A 12,931-nucleotide genomic window follows, 5' to 3' on the forward strand; every position below is an offset into this window, starting at 1 on the left:
TCCGATCAGAATTTCTGATTGCTCAAACGATTTTTCGCTAGAAATTGGACAACAGTTAGTGGCCACCTTAAAAAAGATGGACTGGCCCAAAACCTGTCATCTGTCACATTTTTTAACTGCCTACTTTTTTCGCGAAAGAACCCCTTTAAGCTGGAATTTTTTATTGACCCATGTAGAAGTCTACCCAGCTAAGTTAATGGCTGCGCTTGGGGACCAGGCAGAAATAACAGCTGCACTTGGATCTTGGGGCTCAGGAGGGGGTTAATGACTACACTGCATAAAGTATAGCAGCCATTAACCCCTTCTGTCCCTTAAGTGCAGCCAATAACTCCTCCAGGCCCCCAAGTGCAGCAATGATTCACTCCCGTTCCTGCAGCCCAGTACTTTCCCCTGCCCCTTCCTTGTTAATTGTTGTGGCCAGGACTTTCACACCTCTGCTTTCTTGGCATTTCCTTTATAAAGAAAGTGATATTTCCCACCGGGTAAATTGCTGCAAACGTGAATGTCACTATTAGTACACACATTAGTCAGTGTGTTCAGAGTTGCTCGTGACTTCTGTATAAGTCAACCCCTATACTTTTATTTAGTGAGTCAGACCTAAATTTCTATAAATTAAGGCGGCACTCCGAAGGCGAATAAATTTGCGTTTATAATTGAGGTAGCAGAGACGACATGTTTCGGGGCGAACCCCTTTCTCAAGTGTGCATGCAACCACGTGAAACACAACATACTTATGAACAATAGTGCACCACACCCTTCATGGAGGACCCACCCCCTTTGGTCAGCTGACCAAAATGACATCAAATGTCCAAATTAACCCTTTCAGGGTAAGTCCATAATCCACATAAAATGTCGTGTTTGCTACCTGACTTATAAACGCAAGATTATTCGCCATTGGAGTGCCCCCTTCATTTCTACAATTGCTGTAATTGATGTGGAGTGGTGACCCACGGAGGGATTGAGCACCGGCGGACCAGGTTGAGACCTGGTAGTGGGCTTTACTCAGCACCCCCCTTCTAAATTTATAGACTTCTACTCCAGTATATACGGTATGTGTGTTTTTATTGCATTTTGGTGCTAGATAGAATATTCTGGAAAGACAGAGTAGTCTGTATCATCCCTCTGCATTACATCACTTCTGTACCATAGTATAATGAGCTTTTCAAAAATGATTTTATCCCCAAGAAATTAACAAAAAACTACAGTATTAACAGAGTTGAGTTCTGCCACCGCTGTGTACCTGTACAAATTCAGGGCAGTGACTGGAGGTCGGCAAGCGGGTGGATAGAACCAATGCAGTTAATTTGGGATCCGCAAGAAAAGTGCCTGCTATTTGTATTCACTGTTTGCATAGCGAGTGGCCCCAGCATCTGCTATTTTGTTGGGCGCTTCCGGCAGCCAAGCTACCTGTAACAGTCACTATTCATGGATATTAATATAGCCACATATGGTGACGCATATATAATGCATAGGATTAGTCATCAGCGGGGGGGGGGGGGGGGAGTCTTAGGGGTGGGCATTGGTGGTGGAGGTGGTCTTCGGGTTAGGCATCGCAGAAGGGTCCTTAGGGTTAGGCATCGGCGAGGGGGACTGTAGGATTAGGCTTAGGAGGGGAGATCAGTTCAGAGGGAGATCATAGGGTTAGGCAAGGAGAGGGAGGACTCGTGTGAGAGTAAGGTTAGGTTAGGTCATAGTAAATATATATCAGTAAAGTTTATCAATATTCTACTGTTGGAATTAAGTTGTGGAGTATCGGTGATTTTAGCAGTATTCTAAATTACTGTGCTGCCCTTTTTTAAATGTACGCTTTAGAAGACCCTTGGCCTTTCACTTCTGGTGCTTCTAAGAGCTGTATGAAGCCAGGAGATGACTTCGCTCAAGAGATTGGGTGGGTGTGACATTTTATTTATTATTTCCTGTCTTAGGCTGGTAGTGGAGTTGGCTCCAAACCTAACGATGTCCTAGATGTACTTCAACAGTACCGAGGCCTGTCCTGGAGGTAAGAGGCACAAACCATAACCTTAAGGGACCATGTCACATGGGTACCTCCCTACTTTTCTGAGATATGAAAGAGGGACACTTTAAGACACACCCCTGCCACACCTCTAATCACGCCCCACCACACCCCTTAGCCACGCATACCACTGAAAAATTCATACGCAAAAGATGTAAGATGTAGAATTCGAACCACACTGGTCCTCTCTGTCATCGCTAGTTTTTTTTTTCATATTAACGTTTGGAATATATCACTTTGCTAGCTGCGTGCATATCTCGATCGCCGCCGATTCGTGGCTACCCGCTGCGCCGCCCCCCCTCCTCCTGACCCCTTGCGCAGCCTGGCCAATCAGTGCCAGGCAGCGCTGAGGGGTAGATCGGGATTCCCTCTGACGTCATGGCGTCGGTGACGTCATCCCGCCCTGTCGCCATGGCTAGGCTAGCTACATGAATTAAAAAAAAAAAAAAGTTCTGCGCCACCCCCCTGCCGAAATAATTGGAACGGCAAGGGGGTTAAAGGTTATTATGCTGTTGTTTATCTTTTAGAGCAGAGAGGACATTCTGAGTTCAGATCCACTTTAAACACATTTTCCAGGGGAAAAAATACATATATTTACACAGATCTGTACATCAGTCCTGAAAGAGGGACAAATGGGAGAGAAAGAGGGACAGGGGGATTTGGTTCCCAAAGAGGGACTGACTGTCCCACTAACAAAGGGACTGTTGTAAGCTATGGATAACTGGACTGCAACTACTTGATACAAATACACTAAGAAATGGTACTTTTCATTTTTAGCATATTTTAATAGCGCACATTTAATATAAATAAAATAAATAGAGGTGTGAAAAAGGATCTGCTATTACTATCATTAAGGGCATTCCGTTTTTTAACTGTTCCTTATGATTAAAGATTAATTAAAACAGTATATATTTCCTACAGAAAGCCATGTTTTTGTTTTTTTGTTTTTTTTTTTCCCCCAGCATCGGAGGAGATCATACTTTGGCCAATGTCACCACACTGCCAAGTAAGTTATTACAGACAAACACTAAAGAGGTGGCAAGGGTATGAAACTGGCAGGGTGACCCAAAAATTGCAGAGCTAAAAAACAAAAAAAACAACAACAAAAAAAAGAGTTCTTTCTGTGCCCCACCCTGTAACAGTCTTAAAGAGAATCTGAAGCGAGTATAAAACTCGCTTCTTCTCTTATATCCAGCAGGGGCATGTGTGCACCTGCTAAACCGCCGCTATCGCGCCGCACAACGGGGGTCCCTTACCCCCCAAATCCCCTCCATCCTCGCCGGGGATCTCTTCCGCATTGAGGCAGGGCTAACGGCTATAGCCCTGCCTCACGCGCGTCTGTCAGCACGTATCTCCGCCTCTCCCCCGCCCGTCTCAGTCTTCCTTCACTGAGAGGGGCGGGGGAGAGGCGGCGATGCGCCGCTGATAGACGCGCTGTGAGGCAGGGCTGCAGCCGTTAGCCCTTCCTCTAGGAGCAGCAAAATCTACAACCAATTTGGTCGTTGATTTTGCAGGGGGGGAATTGTGGGGTAAGGGACCCCCGTTGTGCGGCGGGATAGCAGCGGTTTAGCAGGGGCACACATGCCCCTGCTGAATATAAGAGAAGAATCAAGTTTTTTACTCGCTTCAGTGTCTCTTTAAAGGGGAACTGAAGTAAGAGGTATACGGAGGCTGCCATATTTATTTCCTTTTAAGCAATACCAGTTGCCTGGCAGCCTTGCTGATCCTCTGCCTCTAATACTACTGTATTAGCCATAGCCCCTGAACAAGCATGCAGCAGATCAGGTGTTTTAGACTTTAAAGTCAGATCTGACAAGACTAGCTGCATGCTTGTTTCTGGTGTTATTCAGATACTACTGCAGAGAAATAGACCAGCAGGGCTGCCAGGCAACTGGTATTGATTACAACTCGAACTCGAACTGAGAGGGATATGGAGGCTGACATTTTTATTTCCTTTTAAACAATGCAGATTGCCTGGCTGTCATGCTGATCCTCACTGATTCTTGCATCTAATACTTTTAGCCATAGACCCTGAACAAGCATGCAGATCAGATGTTTGTCTTAAAAAAGCCAATGTTGGAAAACAGGAGTTTTCTGTTCCCTGTATGTGGAAAGACAAGGACAGCCATCCAGTTGTTAGTGGACAGTATCAGACCTCTGTACAGCGTGTTCCAATGAAAGCATAACAGTGATGATCATTGCAGATTGTATGCAGCTTGAAGCCTCACAATTCTGATTGGTCCAATTCAATTTGCATGAAATCCATAATTATTAGAATTTCACTGCCCCTCCCTAGTTGTTAGACATTAGCAGTCGGCATGAGCAGCGTTGTCCAATGAAAGCAGCATCCACAACAAGCTGCACGACTTCAATCCCTTCACTGTGAAATCCTCTCCTATCTCTGTAGACATTCTCCTGGAGTTCAACCCATTCATCACCGGATACTCCACAGAAAGCGGCAACCACGAGGGCTACAACTCCTTCTACAACCGGGCCGTTCCCGGGGCCAAAGCCTTGTAAGATCATCTGACTGTATTATACCATGTATGGACAATTTATTGGGATATTAACACATTTGCTACAGCAGCCCCTCCCCCTCATGGTTAAAAGCAGGTATTTATTAAATTTAAAGCACACCTGAACTACGGAGGCTGATTTTTTTTATTCATTTTTTATTCTTTCATTTTAAGCAATACAGATTTCCTGGCAGCCCTGCTGATCCTCTGCTTCTAATACTTTTAGCCATAGACCTTGAACAAGCATGCAGATCAGGCGCTCTGCCTTAAAAGGAACCTTAGCCGAAAACTAAAAATAAAGTTCCACTTACCTGGGGCTTCCACCAGACCCTGCAGACGTCCTGTGTCTGCGCCGTCACTCACCGATCATCCCTTCCACCGCTGTGGGAAGTTTAAATTTCTGCAACTTCAGTGCGCCTGCACGGCTCATCAAAAGCACTTACACAAAATCGCCCATGGCTCAGAAAACATTGGAAATCGCTTGAAAAAATCGTGCACAAAAGCGCTCAGCGCATGCGATTTATAATGTGAACATAGCCTTAAGGTTACTTTTAAAGTGAAGCTGAGATGGTACACACTGCATTATTTATACTTACCTGGGGCTTTCTCCAGCCCCATGTGGTCGGTTGGCTCCCTCGCTGTCCTCCTCAGCCACTCCTTTCTCTTGTCGTAGTAGCCACCGGTCCGGAGCACCAAAACCTCGCCTGACCTCCCTGCATTGCAGCATTTGCAAGCTTGCAAATGCTACACCAGTTTAGCCTTCTGCTTTGGTGCACTTGATTCTGTGGTGCCCTAGGCCATGGCCTAGGAAGCCTTGGCTTAAATCTGGCCCTGATTATCATTCAAAGCATTTATAGAAGTGATCATTACAAGCACAGGACCAATAACGAGCTAATACTGCAGTTGAGGGAGGGCCCTACGGGGCCCCTCTGTCCCAAGGACCATGGTGCAGTCAAGACCTCTGAGACCCCTATTGCTATGCCACTGTTGCTGGTATTTTTGTGAGTTGGGGTCAGTTGTCTTCTTCTGCACATGCGTTTGCCCGGCTGCGTGCCCCACCATTGCACTGTCGCAACCAGGCCGGGGATGCCCAGAAGATGTCCTTAAAGGATACAGGAGGTGAATAAAATGATAACAGGTTTACTTACCTGGGTCTTCCTCCAGCCCCTAGAAGCCTCTGTGTCCCTGACCGCAGTTCCACCTTCAGCCATTCTTCTGGAGTCCCCTCTGTAGTGTTCGCCGATCCAGCCATGGCATGTGCAGAAGCCCCTGACCCAGATAACAGACATTACGGAGGGGACCCCAGAAAACGGAACTGGGGTGAGGGACACAGAGCTCTATAGGGGCTTGAGGAAGTCCCAGGTAAGTAAATCTGTTATAATTGTATTTGTCTCGTATCCTTTTACAAATAAAGAAAACAGGTATGGCAAATACATTGTTCTGTATACTCCCTGTAAAACAATCACATATATGTTACTCCAGTTCAGTAATGTATTTCTTTCCTTACCATTATCCCCCAGCGATATGCCGCCGCAGGTCCGATCGCTGATAGACCAGATGAAGAGCGATAAGGTAATCTATTGACAAGCTATAGAGTCAGATTATCTTCTGTGATTGGACAGTTCTCAGCTACTTAGGCCTGGGACCCACTACAGATTGCTAATCATTCAACATTTTTACTAGCATTTTGCAAAGCCATTTTAGCAGCAGTAGTGATTTTATTTTAGTGCCAGCGATTTTCGTAGGGAGTTTATCTTAGTGCCAGCGATTGCAAAATTGTTTGTGGGATTCTGGGTAAGCTGGTGGTTTCTGGGTAATACAAGAGCTGCAAAATCGCTTTGAAATCACTATGTATACCAATTGAAAAGCGATTTTGCAGCAATCCTATACTTATCATTGAATTGTGATGACTAGCCAAGCTGCAATCGCTTTAGTGGGCTCACCTCCAACCACTTTCATTAGCATAGCGCTTTGTGGAATCACCGGCTGTTCATAGAAAACATAAATCGCTGCTGAAACTCTCTGGCGGGTCCCAGTCCTGATTGTTCATTTTATAATTCTGGGTTTCCATCTCAATAAGACATTTATCTTTCTTCTCCATAGAGAATCAAGTTCAACAGCGACTGGAAAGTCATCACCATGTTCATCGGTGCGAATGACCTCTGTGCTGTGTGTTCTGACAGTGTGAGTTATGTCTTCAGACAGTGTATTCATTACTCTTTACCCACTCAAGCCAACTGCCTTGTCCCACCATTCATGTGCAGCTCCATTTTATATGGTGCAGCCCCCCACCTCTGTCCACACCAGCCTCCCCCTCCACAGGAAGTCCCACATAGGCAGAGAAGCTCCTCCTTTTATGACCTGCCCCCCAAACACAGACGCTCCCTTCTGTTTGTGCGCCCCCATGTGCCCCTCCTCCACAGGAAGTCTGGAAACAGTTAAATGTATGTTATTGAGCAGGGGGGCACTAAGGGGGTTCAATGATTCCAAGGGGGCGAGTGCCCTAGTGTGCCCATGGCCAGATTTCAGGCAAGGCCACACAGGCCATGGCATAGGACACCAGGAAGCAAGGGGCGGTCAGCAAGCTGGCACACTCATGTAGTCAAGCTGCCAAACATGTGAGCTGCAGCAGTCCGGCAAATGTCTGAGACACAGGGGACTCAGGGGCAGCAAACGTGGACAGCCTATCGTCTGTGACCTGAGCTGTGACTCATTATCACTACCAGATGCTGTTCAAGTCCAACGCCGCCCTCCACCCATCTCCAACCTATCAGAGCGGAAAGCGTAGATTTGGACCATAAATGGAATAAAAATGATAACCATTCTGATCATTTCAGAAGTAATTGATCCTCAAAACAGATTGATAAAACGATTTACAAATTGGTCGTTTGTAGTTGATTGGCACCATGAACACTGTCCAATCAATCAGAAGGTTGATCATTTAGTAAAATTGCATCATCAAAAAGCATCTTTAAATACATTGATTACGGAGACCAATAAAAGTGTGTGTATATGGGTAGAGGGGGGGGGGGGGGGGGTTGTGGTTTGTCGGGGGCAGCTTGTGATAATGGCCTTGCGCGCTAAAAAGTACAAATCTGGCCCTGAGTGTGCCCCAGTGTAGCAGCACCACTGGGTGTACGGCGCAAGCATAGAAATCTGTAAATACATGAGAAACAGTGAACGGGTTTGAGCGTTGGCCTTATGTGACAGTCCCACATAGGCAGATAAGCTCCTCCTTTCATGGCCTGCGCCCCCCCCCCCCCCCCCCCATACACAGACGCTCCCTTCTGTTTTCTCTCTTCTTTGTGGAGCCTAATATGCACTAGCCCTCCCCTACCTGCAGAAGTTCCCCTCTTCCATGTTCAGCGCCAGAGAGGAGTTAAAGGGAACCTGAACTGAGAGTGGATATGGTGGCTGCCATATTTATTTCAATACTAGCTGATTGCCCGGCGTTGCCCGGGTATGTATTTGGCTGGTGTTGGCTCCGCCTACTTTTTCTAACCCTAACACACAATTACTCACTGACCAAGTTTGTGAGCTTTGCGGTCTTTGGTATCAATAATCTGCATTGAAATGAAACAAATCTGATTGGGTGTGTGTGGCTCCACCCCCTTTTCTGAATTTGAACCCCGGTCACCCAATAACCAACTGTACCAGGTTTGAGGCCTGTGCCATTAACAGTTCAAGAATGGTAGCAATTAAATATTCCCCTTGAAAAACAACAGGTGAAGTTTGATTCACTTTTGTAGGCTCCACCCACTTTTCTGAATATTAATTTCAGTCACCCAGTGACCAACTGTGCAAAGTTTAAAAACCCTGCCATTAACAGAATGGCTGCAGTTTACATTTTCTCAGTGAAATTTGTATTTGTCTTCACCCACTGATGACCCGGCGTTGCCCGGGTATGTATTTGACTGGTGTTGGCTCCGCCCACTTTCTAACCCTAACGCACAAACACTCAATGACCAAGTTTGTGAGCTTTGGGGTCCTTAGCATCAATAATTTGTATATTCCCATAGAAATTAAAAAAATCAGATAGGCTGTTTGTGGCTCCACCCCTCTCCAGCATTTGAACCCCAGTCAACCAATGACCAACTGTAGCAGGTTTGAGGCATCTGCTATTAACAGTGTAAAAATGGCAGCAATTTAAATATTCCACTTGAAAATCAACAGGTGAATTTTGATTGGCTACTATAGGCTCCACCCACTTCCCTGAATATTAATCTCAGTCACTGAGTGACCATCTGGGCAAAGATTGGGAACCCTGAAATAAACAGAAGGGCTGCAGTTTACACTTTTCCAGTGAAATTTGTTTTTGGCTCCGCCCACTTTTTGTAACCTGGACACAAAGTCACTACTCAATGCCCAAGTTTGTGAGTTTTGGGGTCCTTGGCATCAATAATTTGTATTTTCCCATGAAATGAAACAAATCTGATTCACTGTTTGTGGCTCTGTCCCCTTTTCTGAATTTGAACCCCAGTGACCCAATGACCAACTGTACCAGGTTTGAGGCTTGTGCCATTAACAGTGCAAAAATGGCAGCAATTTTAATATTCTCCTTGAAAAGTGACATGTGATTTTTGATTGGCATTTTTAGGCTCCACCCACTTTTCTGAATATTAATCCCAGTCACCCGGTAACCAGCTATGCTAAGTTTGAGAACTCTGCCATTAACAGTGAAGACGGGCTGCAGTTTACAATTTCCCAGAAAAATCTGTTTTTAACTCCACCCACTTTTTGTAACCTTGACACACAGTCACTACTCAATGACCAAGTTTGTGAGCTTTTGGGTTCCTGGCATCAAAATTGTGCTAATATAAGCAGTTTATCCAGCAAAGAAATCTGGCTGTTTTTGGCTCCGCCCCTTTACTGAATTTGAACCCCAAACACTTAAAGGGAACCTGAAGTGAGTAAAATTATTTAAAATAAACACATGACGTCGCTGCAAATGAATATTACATACTTACCTCACTGTCAGTTCCTCTCAGAAGCTCACCATTTTCTCCTTACAGTGATCACTTCCAGTTCTGACAATATTTTGTCAGAACTGAAATATACCAGTTGCTGTCAGTTATATATCAGCAGCTGTCAGTTACAACTGAATGTACAAGGTAATGTCCATGTTTCCCTATGGCTCAAGTGAGCGATATTACAGTTTAACAGTGTGATGAGCAGGAAGCTGTTATGGGGTAATGGCCATTTTTAAAATGGAGGACGGAGAATTCCATTGATCACAGTGGACAAATGGGACACGGGAGAGGAGAAAGAGATTGGGGAGTAGACTGCACGGGAGGTAAGTATGACCTGTGCATGTTTATTTTGACTTTTTATTTTCAGTTCAGGTTCTCTTTAACGACTGACTGTAGCAGGTTTGAGGCCTCTGCTATTAACAGTGTGAGAATGGCTGCAGTTTCAACATTCCCCTTGAAAATCAATAGGTGAATTTTGATTGGCTCTTGTAGGCTCCACCTACTTTTCCGAATATTAATTTTAGTCACCCAGTGACCAACTGTGTGAAGTTTGAGAACCCTGCCATTAACAGTGTAAGAAAAGCTGCAGTTTACATTTCCCCATGTAAAAAGTTAGTTGTTTTTGGCTCTGCCCACTATTTCTAATCTTGACATACAGTCACTTAATGACCAAGTTTATGAGCTTTGGCATCAATAAGTTGCATTTCACCATTGAAATTAAACAAATCTGATTGGCTGTTTTTGGCCCGCTCCTTTCAGAATTTAATCCCCAGTCTCCCAGTGACTGACTGTAGCAGATGTTAGGCCTCTGCCATTAAGAGTGCATGAATGTCAGCAATGTAAATATTCCCCTTGAAAATCAAAAGGTGAATTTTGATTGGCTGCTGTAGGCTCCACCCACTTTTCTGAATATTAGTCCCAGTCACCCAGTGGCCAACTGTGTCACGTTTGAGAACCCTGCCAATAACAGAATGGCTGAAATCAATCTAACAAATCTGATTGGCTGTTTGTGGCTCCACCCCTATAGTGAATTTGGACCCCAGTCACCCAATGACTGACTGTATCAGGTTTGAGGCCTCTGCCACTAACAGTGTAAGAATGGTAGCAATGTGAATATTCCCCTTGAAAATCAATAGGTTCATTTTGATTGGCTGTTGTAGGCTCCACCCACATTTCTGAATATTCATCCCAGTCACCCAGTGGCCAATTGTGTAAAGTTTGGGAACCCTGCAATGTAAAAAATGAAGTTGTTGGCACTGCCCACTTTTTCTAACCTTGACATACAGTCACTCAATTATCAAGTTTATCAGCTTTGGGGTCCTTGGTATCAATACTTTGTATATTCCCATTGAAAAATAAACAAATCTGGCTGTTTGTGGCTCCGCCCCCTTCCTGAATTTGGACCCTAGTCACCCAGTGTTCAACTGTACCAGGTTTGAGGCATCTGCTTTTACCAGTATAAGAGAATGGTAGCAGATGAAATATTCCCTTTGAAAATCAAAAGGTAAATTTTTATTGGCTGTTGTAGGCTCCACCCACCTTCCAAAATCTTAATCTGTCACCCAATGACCAACTGTGCAAAGTTTGAGAACCCTGCCATTAACGGTGTAAGAATGGTTGCAGTTTATATTTTCCCAGTAAAAGTTGTTTTGGCTCCACCCACTTTTTGTAACCTTGACACACAGTCACTCAATGACCAAGTTTGTGAGCTTTCAGGTTCCTGGCATCAAAAATGTGTGAATGGAAGCAGTTTATCCACTAAGGAAATCTGATTGGCTGTATGTGGCCCCGCCCCTTTAGTGAATTTGGACCCCAGTTACCCAATGACCGACTGTAGGAAGTTTGAAGCCTCTGCCATTAACAGTGTAAGAATAGCAGCAGTTTAAATATTCCCCTTGAAAATCAATAGGTGAATTTTGATTGGCTGTTGTAGGCTCCACCCATTTTCTTGAATCTTAATCGCATTCACCCAGTGACAAAGTGTGGCAAGTTTGAGAACCCTGCGATTAACAGTCTAAGAATGGCTGCAGTTTACATTTTCCCATTTAAAATGAACGGCTGAAATGTGATTGGCTGTTTTATGCTCCGCCCACTTTTCCTGGATTTGTAACCTCGGTCACCAAGTGACCAACTGTGCTATGTGTGGGGACTCTGGCTTGATTACTGTGAGAATGGCAGCCTTTTACATTTTTTCCATTGACTTGAATGGGTGGAATCTGATTGGCTGTTTGTAGCTCCGCCCACATGTGCAGGGGGGCCGCGAGACCCCCAGAACATATCATCCCAGGTAGTAAGGGATCTGTGTACCAAGTTTCGTTCAAATCGGTCAAGCCGTTTTCGAGTGATCGCGGCACATACACACACACATACATACACACACACACACACACACACATACATACATACATCCGATTTTATATATATAGATCAGTTGCCTGGTAGCCCTGCTGGTCTATTTGGCTGCAGTAGTGTCTGAATCGCACACCTGAAACAAGCATGTAGTTATTTCAGTTGAGCTCAGCTGTCACTGGTTGGGCGGCACCTGCATGAATCAGTAGGTGGATGCTTGGATAGGGTTTCCTGATTTAGATGGTCAACTGTCAGGCCTGAGATCAGGAGATCAGACCAGTCATCAATACACTCCAAGTAAAGCTGAATTCCTCACCTCCCTAGATCAGGGAACCTCACAGTGACACCTCCCAACCAACAAGGTTCCCCGATCCATCTTCCTGCCTGCGGGAACACGCAACATCACAAAGGGCATGAATGAGAGGTCAAACGATCGCGGAACTTTGCGCGGGAGTCGCCAGGGATCTTAAAGATCCCATTTGTTATCGCCACTTGCCACAAAGTGTAATTTTCCTAAATGCACACGCCTGTACCCACGTTGTGAGAATACGGAAACAAACTGCTTGTCACTCAAAAAAATTGCTGGTCATCAGAAGAATAACAGACAAAATCACAAAGGTGAGTTACAGACCTTTAGACAAGCTTCTCTTGCTGCTCAAAGGTGGTGCATTTCAAGAAGTGACGGCGTGAGGTTGGTAAAAGCAATAAGCATTTATCTTAACCTTACGATCAATGTGATCTTTTACATTTAACCCAATCTTGTCACGTTATTTTGAGAATGGAATCTCTTTTTGCACCAATACGGCTTTATCAACTTGACGTTCCCATCCTGTTATATCAGATGTATTTATTGATTTCCAATAGGCTGGAAATAGTAGCATAGTTATGACATAAACATTTATATCATTCTGTGAAAATGTATACGTGCTTTTATTGATATTCAGAAGATGAATTTGTGGTGTTAAGTGGTCCTAGAATCCCTTATTTTATTCACCAAGGAGACAATCTTCCTCCTAGACATTCATTTTTCTTTGAGTGGTATATTATCATCAAATTGTATCTATGGCCTAGAGCAGACATGT

The 12,931-nt window shown here is 44.6% G+C and overlaps 1 protein-coding gene across 2 annotated transcripts in view; it reads left to right on the forward strand.

The window, feature by feature from the left end:
* LOC137504389 (phospholipase B1, membrane-associated-like) overlaps positions 1–12,931 on the forward strand; it is a 160,667-nt gene that overhangs the window by 87,924 nt on the left and 59,812 nt on the right. For both annotated transcript variants that reach the window (XM_068232750.1, XM_068232751.1), the window contains 5 exons: positions 1,926–1,999; positions 2,977–3,020; positions 4,422–4,530; positions 6,051–6,102; positions 6,634–6,714. In XM_068232750.1, coding sequence (XP_068088851.1) covers positions 1,926–1,999; positions 2,977–3,020; positions 4,422–4,530; positions 6,051–6,102; positions 6,634–6,714 — 360 coding nt within the window. The remainder of the gene's footprint in view (positions 1–1,925; positions 2,000–2,976; positions 3,021–4,421; positions 4,531–6,050; positions 6,103–6,633; positions 6,715–12,931) is intronic.

Source organism: Hyperolius riggenbachi, chromosome 4 (assembly GCF_040937935.1).
Source record: "Hyperolius riggenbachi isolate aHypRig1 chromosome 4, aHypRig1.pri, whole genome shotgun sequence".
In the NCBI taxonomy this organism is placed as follows: Eukaryota; Metazoa; Chordata; class Amphibia; order Anura; family Hyperoliidae; genus Hyperolius; species Hyperolius riggenbachi.